Source organism: Lepisosteus platostomus, chromosome 12, assembly GCF_059453375.1.
Source record: "Lepisosteus platostomus isolate fLepPlt1 chromosome 12, fLepPlt1.hap1, whole genome shotgun sequence".
Classification (NCBI taxonomy): Eukaryota; Metazoa; Chordata; class Actinopteri; order Semionotiformes; family Lepisosteidae; genus Lepisosteus; species Lepisosteus platostomus.
Window position 1 is genome coordinate 37578296 of NC_142622.1, and position 26030 is coordinate 37604325.

Sequence of the window (26030 nt, forward strand, 5' to 3'; positions counted from 1 at the left end):
ATTTCTTTCATTTGATTATCTTTATGGTGCACTGCTTCTGTTGAACTGTAGGTAATTTAGTGCAAAACTACATTAACATTTTAAATGGAGTAAGTTTGTTCCCTATTTAAGTCATCACTTTAAAAAAAAATAGTTTGCCATTTTTTCTCACTCCTGTTTCTTGTGTAATTGTTGATCTGTAAATGGGTTAAGGCTTTTTATTTCAGATTATCTTTTACACATTGATTTGACATTTGAGGTTTTCTGGTTTGTTTTTTTTATCCCTGATTTTGTTCTATTCTGAGAAGCTCCTGCTCATCTAAGGCAGCATAAATTATTATTCTGACTGAAAGTTTTGGCCAAACCACATCCTCCATTTCTCTGAAGGTGTTATGTAGAAGTGGGATTCTCTGAAATGAAAATGAATTTAATCAAAAATTACTGGTAAGGTAAAATAGACTGGTGACTTTGTTAAAAAAAACAAGTACAGATAAAAAAAAAACACAGGTGATTTAACAGTCAGTTTTCTGCTTGGCTTTACTGAAGGTCAAAGAAAAGTGCTAAACCAGAAGCTGTGAAAATTCTTACTAATTTGCTGATACATTTCCGTCAACATGAACAAAATAAGTGTTGATGTGTCCTGGTGAGATCTCAAGGTGCTGTTTTTTTTTTCATTTAAAAATCTTGTCACCAGGTTCCATTTGAATGATGATAAATATAATTTTGTACTGGTCCACGGCGGCAGACTTATGAACATCTCACAGTTTAGATATCTTTTATCTTAGTGAGAAGTGTGACTCCGTTGTCCCTCACTGACATCATTGCATGCCTTCTGACACCTGAAAAGTTGCTTAGTCACTGGTTGACCAGGAGTTGACCAGTTCATTAGATCATAACCCTTCTCCTGGTGGCACCAATCCTGTTGTAAACTACCTTGGTGGGAATCCCATGAGTTACGTTTTTGTATGCAGATTTTTGTTACAAGATTTCATTTAATTACCATAATTCAGAACACAATGATTAACTTTAAAACCACGTTTGACAAAGCTGCTGTGTAATTAAGATAAATCCCCTCCTCATATGGTGTAATAAAGTACATCAAGGTTTGGTAAATCCATCATGATTTAGGGTAAGGAAAGATATTGGAATCTGATTTTTATTCAGAATGCCAATTTAAATATATATATGTAAAATCCTATACACATGCTTAATCATTTAATTTTGATTTTACATTTTACCTGAAATAATGATAAAACACAATAAAACTGCAGTTTAAGTTTGATTAATCCTTACATTTATATATATATATAAATTATCTAAGAAGAATAAAAAGATAAGACAAATGATAAGGCATTCTGGTCATGCATTCTGGTCATGCATATTCTTCTGTATATCTAATCAGATATACAGAAGAAGATGCATATGCATACAAAATAAATAGATCTAACATGTATGATAATGGACTCCCTTCTATACATGAGTGCTATCAATATGCCATGTGAATGAATAAAAACCTAAAACAAATCCAAACCCAAATATGAATGCAATGACAATAAAGCCACTAATAATGAAAAGTTCTCATAGTCCTTGAGGCACCACGCCTTAGTCAGGAGAGTAGGAGTCCCACATTATGCATATCACAGTACTACAGCATTAATATTATACATAGTTTATAATACTTCATTAATTGTACTACTTGCAGTCACCACTACAGAATAATAATTGTGTTGCAGTCAGTGAAGAGAGGGCATTAACCAGACATTAAAATCATTTCTTGTTCAGAACTAGGTTAAGAATCGTCATAGGTAGTTGTCCTTTAAGCCACGTAGTTCTTAATATGGTCTAGGGTCCATTTTTTTTGTCAAAACAGGATCAATTGTTCTCTGGAGGAAACTGGAGCATGCTGAAAATTAATTGGTCTTGGTGGAGACAAGAGGGAGTAGTTATACGTGCAAAATGGAGGACTTTGTTTTTTTTTATGTGGGTGAAATTCTTTGTTCCCTCAGTGGAAATGTATCTGTGGTTAACCTTCAAATTAAATTGAAACAGCTGACCAATGTTCCTCAAAGGAAAGGATGTTTGAGGATTTGGAATGGATTTTATCATTAATTACCCTGCCAATTCTTGGCAATTCCAAGTGTTTTGGAGTATTTTTATATGGTAATACCTATTTTTGGAGTTATGGGTAGTTATAAATTGGTTTGACTGCTGTAGTAAACTGTTTGAACATCACATTTGTAGGTCAAATAGCTTCCAATTATTTTTTGTTCATATGTAACATAATAACACCCTATGTTATAATATGTGGCTCCTGGGAAGTAGCCATAAGACAGAGGAAGTAGAAAGATTTTTTTGCAACATAGATAATACAATAATAATCTGCAGGACTTGTATGCAGTACTGTTACCCCAAACTGGAATATTTACTCTTTATCATAATTATGCAATTTTATTTTTAGATGAGAACATTTCTCTCTGGGATTCCTTTTAAGACATCTTGTTTGTCTTTTTACACTCTCTTTTTTGTTTCAAAAGCAGCTAAATTTTCTGTTGTCAGGAAGAATGTTCATGTTTGTACCAAAACACCACTTTTTGTCTAATTTAATAATAATAATTGCTTACACTTATATAGCACTTTTCTGGACACTCCACTCAAAGCGCTTTACAGGTAATGGGGACTCCCCTCCACCACTACCAATGTGCAGCATTCACCTGGATGATGCGACGGCAGCCATAGTGCGCCAGAACACTCACCACACATCAGCTATCAGTTGAGAGGAGAGCAGAGTAATGAAGCCAATTCATAGATGGGGATTATTAGGAGGCTATGATTGGTAAGGGCCAATGGGAAATTTGGCCAGGATGCCGGGGTTACACCCCTACTCTTTTCGAGAAAGGCCCTAGGATTTTTAATGACCACAGAGAGTCAGGACCTCGGTTTTACGTCTCATCCAAAGGACAGCGCCTGTTTTACAGTATAGTGTCTCCGTCACTATACTGGGGCATTAGGACCCACATGGACCGCAGGGTGAGTGTCCCCTGCTGGCCCCACTAACACCTCTTCCAGCAGCAACCTTAGTTTTTCCCAGGAGACCTCCCATCCAGGTACTGTTGCCAGTGGTGAGTTGCAGGGTGATATGGCTGCTGGCCATTTCTCCTTGCTTTCCCCAAGGAGGTGTTGGACTACATGTTGTGTGTAACATTCTTCTGGAAAAGAGTCAGATATCTGTTCTAAGACTTTTTGACTGGTTTTAAGGTACCACCTGGACATGTGTGATTGTAGACTATGTACGTCATTCGTGTTTTGTGTTTCTTACTACCATGGCCGCTGTATCATTATAGTGTCACCTCTATGGTCACATATACACAGTATATATACTATACTGATATACAGTAGTTGATCAATACACCACACACCAGACAAACCCCTTGAGTAAGTCTTTTAAATAAAAAAAGCCAGTAAAATCTACATGATTTAGAAACAATATTATTAACTTATGTGACTTTTATTCATTTAGGATTTTTCAAAACCGTTATTTTATTGCTAAGAAATAGCTGTGTTAAGTCTGGACTATTAGTTACACCCAGCTGCTGAATCAAGTAGTTTTCATAGCAGGATGATTCACCTACCGTGGTGCATTAAAGGGATATGAGATCACCATAACAAGCAACAAGTTATATATTGGAAAGGAGAGGCTAGCAGACCACTGTAGATGTCTGGAATGATAACCCAACCCACAAAATGTTTCCAGCTTAAGGAGAAAAAAAAGATCAAGGGCATTGAAAAACTGCATACCCTTTCTAATGCACTATAATTCGAGCCATTCTGTCAGAGTAAGGGGAAAATTCATTTTCCTTTTGTTTGGTATTCAACAGTTTCCATTCCAGGGCTATTTGAATTTATGGCCTGTGCCTGGGCCTTTGATTTATTATGCTGTTATAAAATTAAGTTTTCAACTATCGGCTTGTCAAGAGAAGCTCTACCATTTCTGCTGAGGCTGAGGGGGATCGGTTGACTGGATAAAATGTGTATTTTTCCAAGAGGATGCCACAACATGATCCATTTATACCTTGAGTTATGGAACTTTATTTGTCCTTGCATTGTTATGCAGAAGTATTTTTCTCCTATCAAAGAGTGAATGAAAGTTTGCAAAATATTGTATGTTAGTATACATTTGAGTCTTTCTAAATATAAGCTTGTGTAATAGGATGTAATTGATGTGAGAAATTGATCCAGCTGTTTTTTTAATGATCTAGTCTATCTGCTTGGACAACATGCCAGCTCGTACAAACCTTCATATGAAGAAGCACCACTTCTTCTCAGTGTTAAAAGGACTTAGTTTGCATTTGTTTTTACTTGCCAGCATAGGACAGCCCTTTACTGTCCTTAGGACAGTCTTCCCTTGAACTTGAGTTACTTGATGCTATATCTTTCATCTGTGAATGGGACCATATCTTGGTGCACTTGGCTCGGGCTTCTCCAGTTAATCTAAAAGTTAGACCATGCTGGTCAAAGATCTTCATTTTGAAGAGGAATTGTTCTGACTTTAAATTATAATAAGTATTGCACTTATATTTGTATACGTACTTGTTAAATATAACCCTCATCCTCTTACCTGATCAATCATGTTTCTCTAGAAAACAAAATACATTTAAAACGTAAAGGAAATCAAGCTTTTTGTTTAATTGTGCCCTTAGAGACCACATTTTTAAGTGAAATCACAATGGACGTATTTGGATCAGGGAACAGCTTTTAATGTGAGACATCATGGATCTGAAAATTGCTTTTGTTCTTTATTGGGAGTTAGGTCATTTAATTCCAGAATTGAAGTCATACATCTCTCCACAGTGATAGTGTTTTACTATGGAGCCAGTTCTTCCAAGCACCAAGCTTTTAGACAGTCCCAGTGTTTATAATTATTATTGTTCATAATGGTAAAAATCATCAAAGAATCAGAGGTAAAGAAATACTTTTTAATACAGTGTGATGTTCCGGTGATGTGAATCACCATTTAAAGAGAGGCGGATTTCGGAAAATGTTATCAATTTATTTGAATAACATGTGTTCCCATTTGAAATATCTAACTCAACAGCAGTGGGATTTAAACCACAACCTTCCAGTAGTCTTCTAACCCCTCTTTCACACTATTGCTTAACTATTTAGTGACACTCAATTGCAGAAGTAGGCCTGGGTGTTGCACATCTCCAGTGTTCAATCCCAGAAACTGTTTTAGAGTACAAGGGGAAGCTGCATTTAAACAAAAACGACATGTAGGTTGATGAGGCACCTGTGAAGCTTTCAATAACTTTTGTACCATCTGATTATTAACATATTAGAGTCTTGTCAAAACATCTTTGTGTTCTGTGGTAGATATGTACACATTAAAGACTTAAAAATATATTTTTAAAAGTGTTTGCAACTGAAACATCCTTAGCAAATGTTTGCTTAAAATGATTAAAGAACCTGTATTTCCCAGAAGTCTTTAATAATAGAACAGCTTTCTATTCATGCCAGCTTCCACAGAAAATGGTTAAAGTAATACATTTACAAGATTTAGTGAGTGCATTAGAGAGCATAATATGGAAAAAAAAAAGCTTTCTAACTAAAAATGCAACACTCTGGAAAGCTCAGATGATCTCAGGTTTACTATTTCTAATGTTTTGGTTCTGTTTGTTGTTTCCTGGTTGTATTGTAGTTAGTGTGAAAGCAAAGAATGTTCTATTAGCTGGTGTGCTTCTGAAAAGATTTACTTTCATGCTTTTAAATACATTCCATCTGAAGTGTTTCAGTTCTGTTCATATTATTTTTGTTGGTATTTTAATGAAGTATATTTTCTGCACTATTCACCCTGCCACAAAAAATAATGCAAAATCAGGGTTTGTGCTTCTTTTGGGGGCATGGCTGGTCATGTCTTTTTGTACCAGCAGCTTATGGGTCAGTGTCCAGTTCAACTGTCGAAACTATATTAAAACCTGTGCTGTATGTATAGTACAGTTTTAACAAAACGGATACATTATTGGTCACATACAGTATTAATATAATTTTTTTGTGAGTATTGTGAAATTAATTTTTTGTTTTCTAGTATGTTTTACATGTCGGAATGTCCCCAAATCAGTCACTCCAGACATATGAACAGTGTGACCTTTAAATTAAAGGAAATTACAGAATTTTATAGTATAGAAATAAGGAGGCAGAAAAAATAAGCAATAGGGCAGAATTTATATTGAATGACCAAATTTACATATATTATTGTTTTATTTCAGATGTGTATCATTTATGACATCAGACCTATAAGTTAAGAAAATAGAAGCAATACTTCTTGCTATTTTATGGATATGCTTTTATTTTATTGACCTTGGAGAAATAGGCTGAATGCTTTAAAAATTAAAAAGATGTAATTAGAGTCTAAATTTAATGTTTCCTTAAACAGTAAAATCTCTTCAGTCACTTTTCATTGCTGAATTTGACAGCCATGTCAGTGTTTCTAAATGCATATAAATTCAATTTTACTCTTATTATTCTACATTTAGTTATCTAACGTTGGCTGTTTCAAAGAATCTGCTCATGACACTATGCTCTTGTGATTTGCAAACCCATCAATCAGCAAAACAGAGAAAAACGGAACCGGCCTTTGGCTTTGTAGCATCCTGTTTTGAATTACCACATGTTGTGTTTAAGATACTTGCTTGTACCACACCTATTGCCAGATCAAATTAAATTCAGGTAGTAACATATGTTAAGTTTAAAAAGAGTTATACATACTGTATAATTTGGAAACTGATTATTTTTGTGGCTTCTTTTTAAAATTCCTGGCAGAAATGTGGCTCAGAATCTTGTATGATATCTAAGACTTCAGAAGGACTGTCAAAATGCACACCTTTGGAGTGCTTGTCGGGGCATTTTTATGATTTATTTAATGGGATAAAGAAGGCTTGTTTTGAACATTTATGGGTTTAAGTATTTTTTAAAGTTTACATTAAATGGAGCAGTTTTAGAATCCAGTTTATGAAATGTTATTTTTAACTAAAACTTAACTGTGATTTTTAATTTAAACTTTTATTTATTTATAGATTTTATTTATGAATAGATTGAGTAAGCGTAACAAAAACATTCTTGTCATGAATGTTATGCTAACTTATGCTAAACATGCAGGTAGAAGAATGGGCAGATTAGGTTTAATGCACCTCAACATAAAGTATGCTAGTTTTTACCAACAAGATATAACTCCATCTAAAAAAAAAATCATTGCCTAAAAATACAAAGTGAAGGAAGTTTCAGCTTTTAGTCACAAATCAGCCAAAACAAATATGCTATGCATTTGCCACACTGCTTTTTGGAAGTGCTATCTACAAACAGAATGTGTGATATTCAGATTTTATTGCTAACAGTTCTTCAGTTTTGTCAGCTTTACTTTTGTGTGTCATGTTTACTTTTGGTTGTCACATTTTCTCTTGCACATATTCAGTACAGTTTTTTTTTTTTACAGTTTAGTCTGTAATGGATTGCAGAAGAAAAAAATGTTAATACTACACTCAGAGCAGTTCATGTGAAGATGCAGGGGGAAATACGACTTTGAAATAGGAAATATGGCTTAATGAAAATAGTATTTTTTTTCTTGTATGAAAATCAAAATTAGACTTTATGATGCAGATGTCCTTTATTTTTTAGTGAACATATGCAACATTTATGGAAACCATGGTCCTGTTGCCTGGCTTTGATGCCTTTCAGTGGAAGGAAGAAATGTTTCCCTAGCTGCAAGCACACTCAAAATATACAGCTGTCTTCTCATTAAAAATAATGAGTTGTATTCTGTAGTGCTCTACCAGAAAAAAAAATACTCCATTTATATTATATTAAAGAATATGTTTATAGTGGTATCTACAACAGTTTTTTTGGTGAACTCATAATTGGAGAACATTCAACTTGCAAATACCTTTTACTTTTTTTTTTGAGCTAGTCATTTTTTATTCATTTTTAGTTGAGCTTAATATAATGGCTTGTGAAAGTTTTAAGACCCTTGCACAGTTCATACAGTTGCTTGGAAGCTCTCAGTCATGACACTTTGAAGTAGAAATTAATATTTGTTATATTCACAAATAATAATTATTCCAAAAGAAAAATGGAAATGTCATGATTGCATTATTTAAATTAGTATTTAAATCCTTTGTTGTGGCAAACCTAATTTTTAATGTTTTTGGACAAAATGACTTAAAGAGCCACACAGTTAAGTAGCCTCTCTGTGCAATAATCAATTTCTATTATGATTTCTATCTGAAAACACCTCTTTTCTTTGAGGTTTTATGTTCAGGTAGTGAATTTCAAGCAAAAACTCAGCCAGGAAGACTACAATGCATCCAGAGCATGGAAAGGATAAATGCATTGAAAATGAAAGATTAGGAGAAGAGTGCAGAAATATCCAAATCTTTGAACATCCCTGTAATTACTTTTTTACTCATTTATCAGGAAGTGGAAGGTGAATCAAGATGAATTATACCACCCAGATACCGACTAGATATGACTGGTACTCACTGTTAACTGAGCAACAAGGAAAGGTAGAAACTGGTAAGGAATGGCACTGTGAAGCCAGTGGCACCTTTGAAAGAGTTACAGAATTAAGTGGCAGAGATGGGAGAAAATGTGCAACAATAAACAACATCCAAAATAGTTTGCAAAACTAGCATATATTTTAGAGTGACAAATCCATCGCAAATATAGTTTCCAACAAACAATTTAAGTGATACAAGCATGTTTGCAAACATATGGCAAATAGGTTTTGTGATCAGACAACATACAATTTAGACTTTTTAGTATAATTAAAAAGCAGAATATCCCAAAAAGAGCATCTCCTAGTCAACACTATTCTTGCCATCAAGCTTTTCCTCAGCAGGAACTAGATTGATTTAATAAATGCACAGAGCAAAGTACAGACAAGAAACCTGTTTTAGTTTGTATCAGTCTAAAAACTAGGGTGCAAATTCACCTTTCAGCAGGACAAGGAATGTCCTTGAGAGTGGCCCATTCAAAGTCTTGAATTTAGTCCTATTGAGCACCTAGGAAAATACTTGTAAACTGATTTTTATAATTATACTCCAAGTAACTAGAGAGAGCTTGAGCAAATCTGCAAAGAAGAATTGTTAAAACCTACACCTTGTCGGGATGCAAAGTTGGTAGATACTATGCACATATATTGTAGCTACAATCGCTGCCAAAGATAACTCTACCAAATAGAGTTCTTGGGTTACAATGCTTACACAATCAACATAATCACATTTTTTCCCTTATTTCTTATTTGCTCATTCATTTTGAGCCCTTAGTTTTTGTGTAAAACGTTAAAGAGTTTGTATCAATTTGTAATGTCACAAAATCAGACACCAAAAGAAAAGGTCTGAATACTTTTCCGGGCGCAGTGGTTAGCATAGAGTGGTTCTCCCTGTGTTCATGTGGGTTTCCTCCCACAGCCCAAAAACATACTGGTAGGTTAGTTGGTTTCTGGGAAAACTGGCCCTAAGTATGAATGTCAGTGTCTGGCTTCCGATGGACTGGTGTCCTGGGCAGGATGTATCTTACTTGTGCCTGTTGCTTGCCAGGAAAGGTTCCGGCTTCCCCACGACCCTGAATTTGAAGAAGCGGTTAGAAAATGGTTGGATGAATTTAAAGATGAATTTAGCTTGGTCCATTTCATATCTGCAGTTTTGTGACCTCAAAAAAGGACAACCTTTGGTTATTTAATCTTCTTGTAATTGACCTTTGGAGTTTTCTTTCCATGAAGATTTATCTGTGGTATGAATGATGCTGTTTTGCACTTCAGCATAATGAAACTGTGTTTGCAGACTGTTCATATTTAAGAGTTATTGCCTATAAATCTTATAACATTAGAGAATGACATCATTTTATTCTCTTTTGGTACTAGCATCGATTGGAATGTGTCTGTAGTTTTATTATCTAAAATGAAATATTCAGTCAGTGCAACGCGAAAAACTATGTTGCAATTTGGATAGCACCAGAAGATGAGAAATGGAAGTGCTGTTGTTGGTTTGTTTTTCAGTCAGGATGGCAGCATGCATTAAACTTGTTTTTGAGCAGAGAACTGTGATTAAATTCCTGCCAAGGTAAGCTAGAAAGATATGAATACTCACAGAAGGCTGAAAAATGGTTATGGGCCTGTCTATGGTATAGTCCTGGGAAAGAAACCGGCCTCAATCATACTCCAAGGTTTAAGAGTCCAAACATGCTAAGAGTGCCACAATAATTGAGCAAAACATTGTGCCGACAGATGTCTGGAGAATATTACTAGCTAGCAAGAGATTAGCAAATATCCAGTTGAGAAGGTTATCCAAGTACATTATGATTTTGCTTTTGAAGGCTGGATCCTGTGTACAGAACAAATTTAAAGATTTCACAGTATATTGGTAGAAGTATTAACTTGGACAGGGATGCATTCCTTCTCTGCACAGTCATTGTTGACACAAAGCACATTGACTGATTTGAGGTGAAGATCAGTTACCATAATTTCTAATTTTGTCATGGATCATTCGTTTTCCTAATGCCATTGACTTGCATACTTGGTAAATTCTTGTACCTAGCAGATAGGCTGCAATTTGTAGTGCCCAAATAACAGAGAGAGTTATAAGAATAAGAAGTCAGTTAAGATCACTTTATTGGCCATATACAATTTCTTGCATTAGGAATTTGTCTTTTTGTATACCCCAACTTGCTCTCCATGAGACACACAGACAGACAGGGAGAGAAGCATGGGGTCAGAGCGCAGGGTCAGCCATTTATACGGCGCCCCTAGATCAGTTGGGGTTAAGTGCCTTGATCCATGGCCCAACGGAGTAGGATTCCTCTGCTGGCAGCAGGATATGAACCGGCAACCTTCCAGCCACAGGCGCAGATCCTTAGCCACAGAGCCACCGTGCTGCAGTTATGTGTGTATCTGTAATGTCTATAGGGAAAGCAAAACTTCTTGGGAACTTTTCTGTTTACAGTTTCTTAAACTAGATAAAAGTAGTTCCAACAAACTTCATTTTAAACAGTGAACTTGATTGTTTCTTTTTCCTTAAAGAGTTTTTCAGTTAAATCTGTAGTAGTCACTGATGCTTACTTTATTGGTGAAATCTTTGTTATGTAGTTTAATTTCACACAATATTAACTTTACGTGTCAAACTCTCTTTCAGGATAAAAGAAGTTATGTCTGCCCTGTGTGTGAGAAGTCCTTTCCTGAGGATCGACTTATTAAATCTCACATCAAAACCTACCATCCAGGTATGAACCAGAGACATATTGACTTTTCCACCTGAATATGAAGCAGGGCTTTTCTTTGCTTGCTTACTTAATTCCACACACAGGGCTTGTATGTTCTGTGGGTTGGTGGTTCTTATTAAACAAAATTAAAAGTTACATTACAAGATTTTTTTTGCATAACATCTATTAAGTCTATTTAATCAGTTAAAAACAGCTCTTTGTGTATTTTCATGATGTACACCATATGTACAGTGAGTCATCTTACACTATGACACAGTTAGATTTGCAATTTAAATAGTTCCTTCAGGTTACTGTTGCAATAAAAATAAATTACACAATCCTAACAAATTATATAAAAGGGCTCGTTTCCAAACACTTGCAAATGACATATTTAGAAAAACCTAATTGTAAAAAAAAAAGGTACAAAATTCGTGAAGAGAGAATATTAAGAAAAAAAACACGTGGTTGCTAGCCCGTCTGATTAGAAAACTTTAGCTCATGAGAGCAGATATCAATCAAGAGAGAAGAATGAAAAATCTGTGATAACAGATGTGTTTTTAGTTTAGATTTTCTGCAGAGATGGAACAGGAACAACTTGAGCAGTATCTGATTGGAAATCCAAAGTAGCAGGTGCAACAAAAATAGCAGACGATTGCCAAGTGTATTTCTTAGGGATAGCCCAGACTTAAAGAACCTAGTATTGCCAGGTAGAAAATCAGAGTATCAAGAAATTGAAGCAGTAATCAGTACTAGTATAGTGGAAGCTGTGATGATTTGGGAGAATAGACCTAAATATAGTTTAAAACCTGCTTGGCAGCTGTTGCTGTTTAGAAACAATTCAGGCTGTTGCATTTTGCAAGACTTCATTGTGAATTACAAATACAGTCATTTAAGTAAAGCTTATCACTAACTCAGACAAGAAATAAAAAGGTTAGACACAAGATTATGAGCGTCTGCAAAATAGAGATAGGGTCAGTCCTTTGCAATGTTTAGTAATTGATGCTTGACTTGCACTGTGCTGTGGAGATGAGGTTACTACCTAAGTGGACTTTCAGGTGACTGATTGTTCAGGATTGCAGAAACGAATGGTTTTCAAAATAATGTAGCCGAGGCATATTTGTAAAATTTTGATTCGGGATCTAACAGTAAGTCTTGATACCATTAAACTGGCAAGAGCTCCTGAAGCACGTAGGTTTGTGTCTTATGATTTTGCAGGCATGCATGTAAAATCTGTTTTATATAGTTTTTGTGACAACAGTTGGGATTACAGTTTATTGTTCCAATATATTTCACTTTATTTTGACAAAACGTAGAGTTCAAAATGTAGTAGTCGAAATACAGATTGTGGTGGAACACTATGTGAGATCATATTTTGTGGTAGAGCAATGTACTGCAATAGAAAGAGATTGCAAGTGTCCTACTGAAGATTTGTACTGAATCATCAAAACCCCTATTGGAGGCAATCAAGGGAGATTACATGGCCAGTGTTGACAAAAGTTATCAGTGCCAGCAGACTAATCAGTGAGGGGCATTAGCACTGAGCAGTAGATCACTATTGTCACTGACATTTGCACTACTGGAGTTTCATCACAGCTGTTTAGGAATGCACAGGATTGGAGGGATCCAAGATAATTGTATCATACAACATGCTGAATGAACTACCAGGGAGCCCTATTTTCAAAACCTTTCCAGAATCAAAGAAGATAGGAAATAGGTTAATATCTGCAAGGTATGCTTGGGCAAAGGATAGACTTCTGTAGGATTTACAGTAGCATGATTGAGGGCAATAACACAGGATCTGTCTGTGGTGCAACTGAAGGTTTTTTTTTCCATATGATCAAAACTTTACTTGTTTAAGCTTTGTCTCACCAGGTAGACAATGAAATTAGCATTTATTCCACTGAAACCTAGAAATCTTGTTTGGGACAAAAACAAAGCTTTCATAATAGACATAATAAGTATTGCAAGGAAATATCCTATAATTTCAGAAGCATCAATAATATAGACACAAACGTGGCAGTATATGTGGAGTACTTAGAGACTGTATCCTCTCACCAGTCCGCCTTTGTGTTTTATTGACACTGACTAATACTTAATTGAAGGTATTAGAGAAGTCGATTGCTGATTAAGATTTACAGTTATTCTGGGGAATGGAGAACTAAGTTATTTTCATTGAAGTCTAAGCAATTATCATTGAGGAATAAAGAAAGTTCTAACATGAAAAACATCCACTGTAACTAACAAAAAAACAGAACCCGAACAACACACAGCAAACTTTAAAAAACTAATGTATCCAAGGGCATCTTTTCTAAATATTCTAAGGAAATTATTACAGACTATCCTAAAAGCAATTGTTATTCAAGATGCATTGAATGCTAACTAAGAAAGTTAATCAATGTAATGTAGCAGAGGGACCAACCAGAAAGATCCATTACTAGAGTTTAAACTATTTGATGTTCCCTGCTGCAAGCCTTATAGAAATATATCACTGTCTTAAAGTTGTAAATATAGGGAGTATGCAAATTCGGTCACAAAACGTTTTTTTTTTAGAAGAAAATGCAATAAAAATGAAAGAATTAAGCATATCTCCAACATTTGTACAGATTCCTTTAGACAACCACCATTTGGAGATGTTCTACTAAGTTTATTTTCCTCCTTTGATAATTAATTTAGCTTGTTATGTTTTGTAGACATAGTCAGAGTTTACCATAGATTTTATCATATACAATGCATATTTTAGTATTAATGTATAGCAGCACTGGTGTGCTGTAATGTTTGATTATTGTAGTACAGTAAAGTTTTTGACGTTTTTTAAAGTGCATTAATTCATGAAAGCTTTAAATAAAGACTAATGTTCTATACAACAAATGAACAAATGATTAAGATTAGTTATAATTATGCATTTATTCACGAAACAACACACCATGTCAAATCCAACTATGGTATAATATTATTTATGTTATTGTTTTCTCTAATTTTTCATTCTAGACTATATCTTAATTTAAAATGGTACTTATTATACCATATATTGCTGTTGTAAATTAATTATATAGTAACTGTAATACAATAGATGTGCACAGCTGTTTTTGTAACAGTAAGTAATTAAACCATAATATGGCTGGGATGATTTCATTTAAGTTTTTTTACTGGTGTTATTATGACTCACTCTTTTATTGACAAACAATTAACTGTGTGTTAATGAAGCTATTATTGATCCATAACATGCTGTAAAGTATGTGATTCCAATGCAAAATGTACAGGCATCAAATCTATACAAAGTATGAAGAGTTTTATTTATTCAAATTGCAGCATTTAATTAAGCTAAACATTGAAGGTGTTTTCATTGAGTATCTGCTTCATTAAGCATTTTACATTTTAATATATTGTAACGCTTGCCGGCTTCCCTGTGATAGCAGGACTACAGCTACTGGGTTGTAGAGAGATCTCTCTTTAGCTCACCGGGCTGGGTCCCTGCTGAGTGATGTGGGAGTCCCGGGTTCGAGCCCCCGACGGTGCGGGGCCGACCTAATGCGGCAAGGGCGCCCGCCTGAGCCCCCGTTGCGTTACAATATGTAGCACTTAAAGATACAAAAACAAAATATCTGCAAAAATGATAGTCTAAAATAGGAGAAACCTCAAATCAGTTACATGTCAAAACATCGCATCAATCAGATCACACGTTTTTTGGAGCACCGAATCTATCAACATACATGGTGTAAAACTGCATGGGACAAAGATGCAAAAGGGGTTTTTATAAGCGGCATTACTGGGGATTTCAAAACAGAAGTAGAAGTAAAAAGTCAGGCTATTTAGTTATCATCTTGCATTTGTTTTGGCACCACAGAAAGCCTGTCTGCATTACAGTGCATTTACATTAAGTTTTAAAAACCTCCTGGGATTAATAAAAGGATAAACTGCCTGAAGTTAAAATTTGATTACTAGATGAACAGTGATTATAAACGTCTAAATCCAGTGTAATGCTCAATTTCATGCTTCAGATTCCTGGTAGGAAAAAAGGCTTTAAACTTCTTTAAAAAAAAACTTTTGAGAAGAATTATAATCTTGCTTTGTATGCCACTAACACAGCAGGGTAGGCATGGAATCAGTTTTCATCGTGCCACTGTTTTTCTTTTCCCTCTGAGTAGCACTTGACCAAGGGACAGACATTATACTGTATTCTGAATAATCTAATTATATATACATGAATGAGGATGTGAGGCTGTACAGAAAATGTTTTCCCTCTAAGATCTGTCATTATGAAGGAAGATACTTTGTGTGATTTTTATTTTATTTTAAAATCAATCTTCTGGAATACTGTATCTAAAACCTTTGTAATGTCCTTAAAACATTTTTGTGCACCGTTCAAAATTGAATTTTATAGCATGACTATTTAATTTTTTATAATGTGTAATAAAATGCAATGATCCTGGCTATAGATACACAACTCTTACCTCAGTAGATGTAAGAGATTTATATGAGCTGTTACCAATGATGGACTTCTTTAGCTTTCAATAGACTTCTGTTTAGTAAAACCAATTTATACTTTATTTAGATATTATCAGGTTATTTCAAAGAACCATTTGCTTAACTACATAATCATGGAAGATCCTTCTTCACTTCTTCAGATGTATCGATGAACAAAATCTCAGAAATTCTTGGGAGGAGAGTGCAGCTGAAGGGGCTAATTGGAAAACGTGCATCCAAGTGCCCTTATTGTGACTGTTACTTCATGAGAAATGGTTCTGACCTTCAGCAACACATATGGGCCCATGAAGGTAGGCACTGTGCTTCTGGTAAATGTCTTTCACTAGTGATTTCAGCAGCTTCTTTTAAGTGAGTGTGTAATTTGAATTTAGCCAAATCTACAAAATATTGGAGTCACAAAGGAGTTAATGCCATTAATCCTAAACTGGATATTCTGCATAATAAAACTACGGTGTGCTGTACATACTGAAGTGTTTTTTTTCTGATGTGTGAGCCGAAAAATGGATTTGTAGAAATGTTTTGATGGGTAAGCAGGACAGCAAAGTGAAGGAACAGCAGTTTGAGAGACAGGGCTTTGAACCTGGCATAATCAGCTCATTGTTTATTCAGTTATTGCTACAGTGTTGTTTCCTAAAGGACATTATTAATTGGGGGGAGAATCAAAATGACCTTGATGTTTTAAGTTCATTTGAATACCTGCTTGAAAATTAGAATGAGGTATTGAGAATTACATAATCTCTTTATGAATGTGTATGTGAAGAAATGTGTGTTGTACAGTGATTGGTGACAAATCCAGACACCTTCCTGTCATTTTAATATAGCACCTAGTGCTGACAATCACAAAGTGTGAAGCATATCCCCTGATATTGAGATCAGTGTATCCCAGGCAGCATATGAGTCAGAGTCAGGGTAGTATTAGTACTTTATTGGAATTACCAGTTTTCATAACTACAGGACTTAAAATTCCCTACCGATGACATTTAACCTTTAAAACTATTCTTTGACCCTGATAACATGAGGTCTTAAATGGCATGGGAAAGGTTGTAAAATGTTTTCAGACACAGTCTGCAACGATATATTATAATAGATTATCCATCTTCAACTTTTTGTGTGTTCTGAATAAACTTTTACTTACAGTATGTCATCTTTATTACATATGCTGGTTAAAAAAAAAAAGATGACATACTGTAAAATCACTATAACAGTTTTGGATTGGAAACAGTAAAAATATTTGGAAGCGAGGCTGAAGTGGGGCTCTGCAGGCATCAAGAATATCTTAAGCAGAAAGTACCATGTTATACATGCCAGTTACATATTTGCAATCTAATTCCATCCCATGCTTCCAGCAGGTTCACCTTCAGCTGAGACTGAGATTAGAGCACTAGTGTGTGAGATTCCGTCAGCTTTAAATTACATTAGTATCAGGAATTGTTCAGGCTAGAGACAATGATGGAAGTCTGTTCTAAGACAGAGAGGCTACAATGACAATGAGAAATTCAGGTGCAAGCAAAACATTGTTTAGAGTAGTATTAATGTGTTTCCTCATTATAGTAGTTAAAAGTGTACATTTTCTGAAAATAATCAGTTTGCAATCAGAGTGCAAAATTGTCAAGGGATAAGGTCCAAGTTTACAACTTTAAAATGTGAAATTTCCTGCTTTGTGGATTAAGGAAAATACGGAAACCCAAAAACCTGATGAATTTGTGGGCAAAATCTTACTCCTATTCTATTGTATGTACCTTTGCTAAAGCAGATTTTAAGCAACAATTGCAAATTAAACAGTGGTGATAAAGACAGAACATTGAAGGGGCTCCATATTGTTGGTGTCATGCAATCTCATTATATGTAATTGTTGTATGGGATTGGAATGCTCAGAAATCTCATTAGGATATGATGAGTACAGTTTGTGCAGTTTACTTTAGAAATGCACAAACATTTCTAAAGTAAATGTTTGTAATAACAAAGCACCCTCTCTTAACTCAACCAAAAATACATTTTAAAATGAAAGAACCATACTCCATTTGTGTCAAAGGTTTTTTTTCTGTCGAGCTTTGACAGATTTGTTTTTATCATCTGTAATAAATATGTATGTGAGTTTAACATTACACATCTTAATTAAACCCCAGCGTATGCATCTTTGTTTAATTTTAAGCTCACACACACAAGCCTAACAGTACAAATATAGAGTGACCTAGTCCTTTAAAAAGGTCCACATAATTTAAGAATGTAGCCAGCTTGGGAATGAGCACAGATGGTTTAAATGGCCTGTTCACACCAGTAGCTTTTCTCTTGATTTTCTGTTGTTTCTTTTAAGATGAATAAAGCTGTAAGAAATAAATGTCTTTTTAAAATAATGATTAATATTTGTTATCTATTAATATTAAACTATTGCAGTCACAGTAGGTATGTGAACATTTTCTAAATGGAAATGGCAGATATTGTCATGGTTAATTGCTATTATGAGGGCTGTATTTGAACTCTTGCCTGTGCTCTTGTTCCTCTTAGGGGTGAAACCCTTCAAGTGCTCCCTCTGTGATTATGCCACTCGTAGCAAGAGCAACCTCAAGGCCCACATGAACCGACACAACACCGAGAAAACACACCTGTGCGACATGTGTGGGAAGAAGTTCAAATCCAAATGCACTCTGAAGAGCCACAAGTTAATGCACACAGCTGATGGTGAGTCTACGAAAGAGGATAGATGCCCTTTTTTGGAATAAAAACGGTCTTCCCTACTGGTCTCGTTTAATTCAATCACACAGGGGTGAATAAGAGTAAAATGGTCTTGTGAAGCCCAAAATAACTGCGTTCTCCTTCATCAACTAAGATGGCTCAACAGACTTATATTAAAGTAACAGAAAGATCTCTTACTAGGATTAAAATGTCCATCCATCCATTTTCTAATGTCTATATCTGATACGGAGTGATGCTCACACCAGGGCCAATTTTCCCAGAAGCCAAATGAGCTACCAGTTCCAGATTTGAACCCAGGGTCCCAGCCCTGCAAGGCAGCATTGCTAACCTCTGCATCACCAAGCTGCCCTTTTTATGTTTAAATCTTGCATATTTTGAAGAATGAAATCTAGAATGATTTATTTCAGGCTCCCAAAACATAAATGTCATTTTAGGTGGCTATATATGGTTCGTAAGCTGTCTAGTACTGTACTGAAGTTTTATAAATGGTTGCAGATAAACTAAAAATCCCATTGTTCCACTTTTTTTTCCAAATTAAAACATTTCTTTGCTCTTTTTGGTAAACCTAAAATGACATCCATTTTCCGATCCTTAGTATTGATTTACAATGATGATAAAGAAAGTCACGCTATATAAAAATGTGTGTTTAACGCATGGGCTTAAAATACAATCTTCAGTCCCCAATATTGCAGCAGGTTTTTTGCTTTATATATATATGTAATTGCTCTAGAGCACTTCATTGAAAAGGCATCATGATAAGAGGGAGAAAAGGTTAAAATATACAAATTGTGTTGAAGATGTGAAATACAGTACATTTCTTAAAATAAAAAAACACTAGAGGCCTGGAGGCAGCTTTTCCCACAGAGAATAATAAATGTGTGGAATAATATACCAAGTGAGGTCAGAAAGGACAAAACATTGCAATCATTCACAAAGCAATTCAGCACAGTCTTGGGGAGGAATAGTATGCTAAAAAGGCAAAGGACTGGAATTAAGTCTTGTGTGAGCATGTTGGGGTAGACAGGCCACATATCTGTGGGGAAGGTAAATTCTAATTGGGTAGAAAATAGTCTCCACAGGGAATATGTTTGCTTCTTGATCCAATAGATCCTGCTGTAATAGAGACAGACACTGCTGGCATTAAAAGTCTTCTTTCCACTAAGTTATTTATATTGCTAGATATGCTCTTCTTAGAACCACTGGGACAGCAAATTGAAATTGATCAAAAAGGAGAGATGAAAGAGAGCAGAGGGGGGTTTCAACAGAAAGAGAATTTATTCTGTCTTCCCTAAATACTGGCAACAGCATCTAGTCTAAAGCAATTCATCCTGATAAATGAAAAGGACAAGAAAAACATTCCTTATTCTGTAAATTTCAAGACATTAAGAGTCCACTGTGAACATTTGCCTGAAGTACCGCTTACGTCTTCCCTCATTTGTAGTCAAGTATAATGCTGCCAGTTCAGTGGCTATTGAAAAGGTTTGTTGGACTGCTGTGCAATTTATCACCTTTGCTACTTTTCAGTGTTTTAGTCGTTATTCACATGGGGAGAAAAATAAGTTGTGTTTTTTGTTGTAAAGATTTTGTTAAAAAATAGCAAGTACAATAAAGACTCCAAATATACAATCACATGAAAACAGTACAGAGAGGACAGAGAATGCTTTGAACAAAGCTGACAAAGGTTACATTAATATTGTATAATTGCAATATGCAAGTTTACTTCATTACTAAAGTACTTTACTAAGAAAATGGTCATTTTCTGTGTATACAAATGTATTTTATTATTAAGCTAAAAATGTTATTAATGTGTATGTGACAATTAGCTATCAAGATTCTCTATCAAGTAGCTCAGAGTCTGTTGTTTGTCCCACGTTTATCCCTTTTCAGTCTATTTAATTATCATTGATTTTTCACTTACTTAGAACTGTATGGAATTGATTACTTATTCTGACTCTGATGACAGCATATGTTGTGAGACATTTGTCTTTATTCCTCTGTTCAAGTAGTTTTCTGTGCATTCGTATTGATTTAAACCTTTAAGTGGCATCCACTTTTTTTGTAGCATTGCAGGAAGAGGAACCAGTCCAGTTCCTTGGTCTTTCGTTTCTTTATACATTCAGAATACATCAACCGTAACCCTAGTATGCTTTAACAATAAAAATATTATTTTGGGCTGAAGTATTTTGTTGTATTTAAATCTCTGTCAAATACAAAAACAATCTATTCCTCAGAAAACAAAAAAGATCCATATAGCACAATCTAACTGTCCTGCGCACCAAACGGATGCAACTCAGGTTTAATGGATAAAATCAAATGTTTTAAATATGAATGTTTGTGGACGGAACTACAGCAGCATGTGAGCTGTAAAGGAAAAGGTATAGGTTAATTCTGTGCTGAAAAGTAGAAACAAAGAAAAACAATTCAGTTTCTGTTGTGAGTGAAAGCATTTCACAGCTTAAATTGGGTTCTACTTCCTAGAGCATTAGCACAATCCTGCACCTACTGTATTATGAATCGATCTTATCCGCCTGTTACTACCCTGTTGTGGGATGCTTTTTCTCTCTTCCTGAGCAGCTGTAGCAAGCTGGGTGGTTGTGTTTGGCTCACGTTGATGGCATTCGTAAGTTGATCTCACAGATGTTATATTGGGCTCAGGTCAGGAGAAAAGCCTGGCTGTGGCAAGACCTCAAAATTATTTTCTTCCCATCAATGTCTCCACACACAGCATCATCTGTCAGGTCTTCCAAGGGCAAATGGCATTCATTATTGAATAAAACACTCCAACAGTCTCTCTCTGCTGCCACTCTAGATGTCCTTTAGCCCACAGAAGACTGCATTTCTTTCTCTCTTGTCCATGTTACTCCTCAAAAGCCACCAAGCATGCATTTAGGGAATATTATAGTATTATATAGTATATAGTTTAGAATAGTATTTAGGGAAGACTACAGTGTGCTGTTCCTTCCTGGACATTCTTGTGCTGTAGCCTCGGAAAACAATTACAGAGATAGATTAGATGGATGTGAAGTCCTAGGCTGCTTAATCGCCATTCTCTTTCAGAACGTTGTCCATTCCTTAGAGAGACAATTTCCAGGTTGCTCTATACTACTCTGCTGATTTTGAATGAGAAAATGTCATTATCTGGGTCACTTCTATTGCAGGCAGCCAGCCTTCATTCATACCAAAGGCAAACAAATGTTCTTCATTTCTGAGGCAGGGCATTGTTGCATCTTTCTTTCTAGCTGTAATTTTTGTTTTTTAAATGGCATGAATTATTTATTATTCACATAACTGAAAAGAAGGTGCACAGAAACACTTAAAAATACACAACTTTAATGTTGCTTATGAAACAGGAAGGCCTACCACCATGTATGGTGTACTGTACATTTTTGGTAGAAGTGTTTTCTTTGCCTACTGCAGTCAAGTATCCTTCTCTGATGATAGGTCAGATTTATTATTTTCTCAGAAACAAAGATTATACCTGCATACCAGTTATGTGATCCCCTGGCTATTAATTCAGGATTTTAATCAGCTTTTTTTTTATCAGCTCAAATACCAAATACTGAGCACATTTGTTTTTTTTAGAAATCACATGACCTGAGTCCAATGTATTGTTATCCCCCTAAAAAAGCTTAATTATCTCTTCACTTTATAAAATGTAATGCAAATGTTTAACCCTTACATATGACCATGCTTTTAAATTTCTATTTTTTGTATTATAAGATTAAATGATGTCTCCTTTATCATTGAGAAAGGCTCATGTCTAGATGCTAGACAGCCAATTGTCACGTACAGTACCTTTTTGCAGTACCTTTGCCTTCTAATTCCTGTGGGATATTACAGTGTAAGATTATCTCTTGGCAGTCAATTATCCTCACCCAGGAATTCACTTTACAGCTATTACACAGGGGAAGAAAAAAGTTACTGTTTATAAATCTGGCACTTTGCCTTCACACTGCTGACTGGGGTCTTGGCGTTTGAAATCCATTAGCAAGTGCATGAGAGTAGTTGATCCCCTCCTGACCCCCACACTCTTCATGGATGTGCCCAATTATCATAAAACTAATGGGATCAAGACTGGCACAATGATGATATTTCTGGACTAGTGCGTGGGAATATTAACAGCGCTGATACATAGTCTATCAGAGGGCCTTTATTAGGACATTTTGAAAACGGCAGGTGTGTGACCTGCAATTGAGTAAAGCAATTATCTGGAAGATTGCAAGCATCTCTTTACATCTATTAACCTCCAAATGAATGGTGTCCAATTCCAGAAAAGTTTTTTTTGTAAGGAAACTATTTTACTTAAAAAATCAAGTGGGATAGATTAAATCGCAATGCTGAAGAAGCTTTAATGATTTTTTGAAAAGCTGTAGAATTCACAATGACAGCAAAAAAGTTCCATTAGTGAGAAATAGTATTTAAAAGGAAGCAAGTATTTGAGCTTTTTATTCCAGTTAAATAGCAGACAGGGGTGAAAGCTGACAGACTAATATTATTTGCTTTTACTGTGTGGTAAGACTTCAGTCTGGCTTGAAATATAAAACTGAAACCTCATGACTTTTCGTCTTAGGTTTTCAGTTTAGTATAATTTCTTAATACAACAAAGTACAAGAATTACTTTAAGTGCTTTTGGTGGCATGCAAACATTCATTACCGATAGTTCCAGTGAGAAAGAGCAGATTGATATATAGTTCTGTGTTTGGCATTGTCGGACGTTCATTATCAGAATTAAAGTAATATCCTCAAAGTGATTTGCTAATACAATTGTCTTAAACAGTAGAGATTTGACTGGCTGTTTCTTTTTGTTTTATGAAAATTGAAAGGCTAATCTTTGATCATATTGATACATTATCAGACTTTTACTTCTTAAATTCTCAGGTCACATCTTCCCTGTTTTAATACATACATAGCAACTGTTATTTGTGTATTAGAGACTTATTGTAATACTATTTTTGAAGACCCCCTCCCATATGTTTTTATTGCAGACAATGTAGCATACTGGCATTTTGTTTTTGCCTCTCAAGTTCTAAGGGTTCCAAAGCTTTCAACTAGCATTACATACGGTATTGTATATGTTGGTTATACAATATATTATACATTATAATATATACATTATATTGAGTAATTGTTTATATATATTATATAACATGATAATCTCAGAATTATTGTAATTATCACACTTGTAACCTTATGCCTGTACTCAAAGCACCAATGACCTTGCATCTGTAAATAGTTATTTATGTTTAAACCACCTCTTTTGTTAACAATATGTCCTTGAGATTCAGACATAATGCGTAGACTGCGGGTAACTGCAAATTGGGTTTTTGATAACTGAAAGGCAAGAAAGGAAAGTCCTCCAGCTGCTGGAACAGGGGGCTGAGTGGGAATGAGAATTGCAACTTCTGTTATCTGGCTATAAAGAGAGAGCTCTGCCAGGGGAAACAGGCAGAGAAGGAAAAAAGAGAGAGAGAAAATAAAACTTTTTCCCCCCCTTATGCTGCTGTATGATGCTTTAACTTCAACTGAAAAAAAAAAGCCTGATGATCGCTTCACCTCTGTCGCCTGGACTCTCATTATCCAGTTACCCTCACCCATCTGCCTTCAGTGTGCAAGTGGGACTTTGCATATTTTTGAGAAAATTATCTTTTGATCAACCTTCATTTCTTTTCTGCAGGCCGGCAGTTTAAATGCACTGTGTGTGAATATACAGCAGCTCAGAAGCCCCAGCTCCTGCGCCACATGGAACAGCACGCCTCATTTAAGGTAACAGGAGACATGTTGCAGACATGAAAAAGGAAAACAAAATCTATCAATGTTTGAAAAAGAGTAAGGAAATGATAGATCTATTATATATTAGGGATATTTATTAGTTCTTTCTTTTCCAGAGTACTATGGAGGTGGAAACTACTTTATTTTCAAATCACTGTTTTTCCACAATCACATTATTTTTATGAGAAGGGAAAATTAGAAGTAAAGTTGTCCTTCCTCACAAGCATTGTGATATTACAAGAGTTCCTTAATATCCATATCACTGAGTGGCCTTGTGCTTTTAAAGATTCACCAGACTCCTGAAAGGTCTTACTTTTAAGATCTCTCTGTCTGATACAAAATGTTATTTTTTACAGTTCCTACTTTTACTGTGTTTTTTTGTGTTGATTTTGCTTGGTTCGGAATTTACGCTGGAAAGAATTTTTTTTTGGTCAGAATGGTGCAAGGATTTCCAAATATTCAGTGACAGGCTGCGCAGAATCCAGGACGTATCAGTCATACAGTAATTTCCAGTTGTCAGTCATGAAGAGTGATCAGCTAATATGGTTTTTGGCATCTGAGAGATGTTAAGCGATAATCTGGTTGAGAAAACCGAGATGACTGAAACAGTCTGTGGCATAATTGTGAAAAATGTGAAAAATGCCAGCCTTGGACTGCTTGGTACTGTACTTTTTTTTATTTGTGATGAAAACAAATTAAAGTGAAAGTAAAGGAGGAAGAAAGTCCATAACATAAAAATAAAAGCCAGTTTAGAAACTGCGTTTTTTTTCCATCTTAGTCCGCTTGGGTTCTTCATTGTTATATTGCTTCTTGTGTTAATACATAAGGTTGCATGAATTCGTCATTAAATTGCTTGGTGCTAGCCCAAGGACACACAAAGATTTCTGCACAAATCACAATTATTGTGTTCTCCTTCACGAGCTTTCCAACAAGTGCATCTTTAGATGAGAGCTAGAAAGCTAACATATCCTTTTTCAATTGAAAAGTTTTTTTTCATCTTAGTCCGCTTGGGTTCTTCATTGTTATATTGCTTCTTGCGTTAATACATAAGGTTGCATGAATTCATCATTGAATTGCTTGGTGCTAGCCCAAGGACACACAAAGATTTCTGCACAAATCACAATTATTGTGTTCTCCTTCACGAGCTTTCCAACAAGTGCATCTTTAGATGAGAGCTGGAAAGCTAACAAATCCTTTTTCAATTGAAAAGTGTCAAGAATTGAGGCTTCAAATCTCCTTTCATACTAAATAGTATGGCTTTAGTTCTCACATGACCATGTTTAAAATAGATTTTGCTTATGTTCTTTGTACAGTTTGTATCCAAAAACAAACCATATACTTTTACATTTGAAAGGTCGTGGGATAAATAACACATTTTAATGAAAAACCTTTCATTAAGGGGGAAGGTGGATTGACCTTGTGGAATGTTTGCTTCCAGAGTGTGGGTGGGTGGCTGCTTGCTTGCTGTAGTTCTGGCCACGTTAGCTATGTTACAAGCACCAAATACAACATCTAAAAAGAAATGGCTCATTAAAACATGAACTTTTCATAAAACAAAGTTCATTTTTTGTAATTTAGGAGTTCTCAAAAATGAAATTTGGACATATTTTACAGGCTGTCTGGAAATTTATGAACAGTTGGCAGCCTAGGATTTGTCCATTAATTTCCTTGTTGAAGTAACATGCCTAATGGTGCCTTCAGCAGAAACACTTCAGCAGAAATTTTGTCTTGAATTAGATTTTGCATTTATACTGCAGAGCCTATTTCCTCACACTGAGCATTTAGCATTTATTTTACTGTTGAGATTAAAAGGGAGTGAAATTATGTCGTACTTGCATAACATACAGGATGTACTGTAT

At 35.3% G+C, this 26030-nt stretch overlaps 1 protein-coding gene across 2 annotated transcripts in view; it reads left to right on the forward strand.

Moving 5' to 3' along the window:
• Window positions 1-26030, forward strand: part of zfat (zinc finger and AT hook domain containing) — a 55437-nt gene that overhangs the window by 19307 nt on the left and 10100 nt on the right. For both annotated transcript variants that reach the window (XM_088601849.1, XM_088601850.1), the window contains exons 8-11: window positions 11157-11244; window positions 15849-15998; window positions 18214-18387; window positions 24077-24165. In XM_088601849.1, the coding sequence (XP_088457975.1) occupies window positions 11157-11244; window positions 15849-15998; window positions 18214-18387; window positions 24077-24165 (501 nt within the window). The remainder of the gene's footprint in view (window positions 1-11156; window positions 11245-15848; window positions 15999-18213; window positions 18388-24076; window positions 24166-26030) is intronic.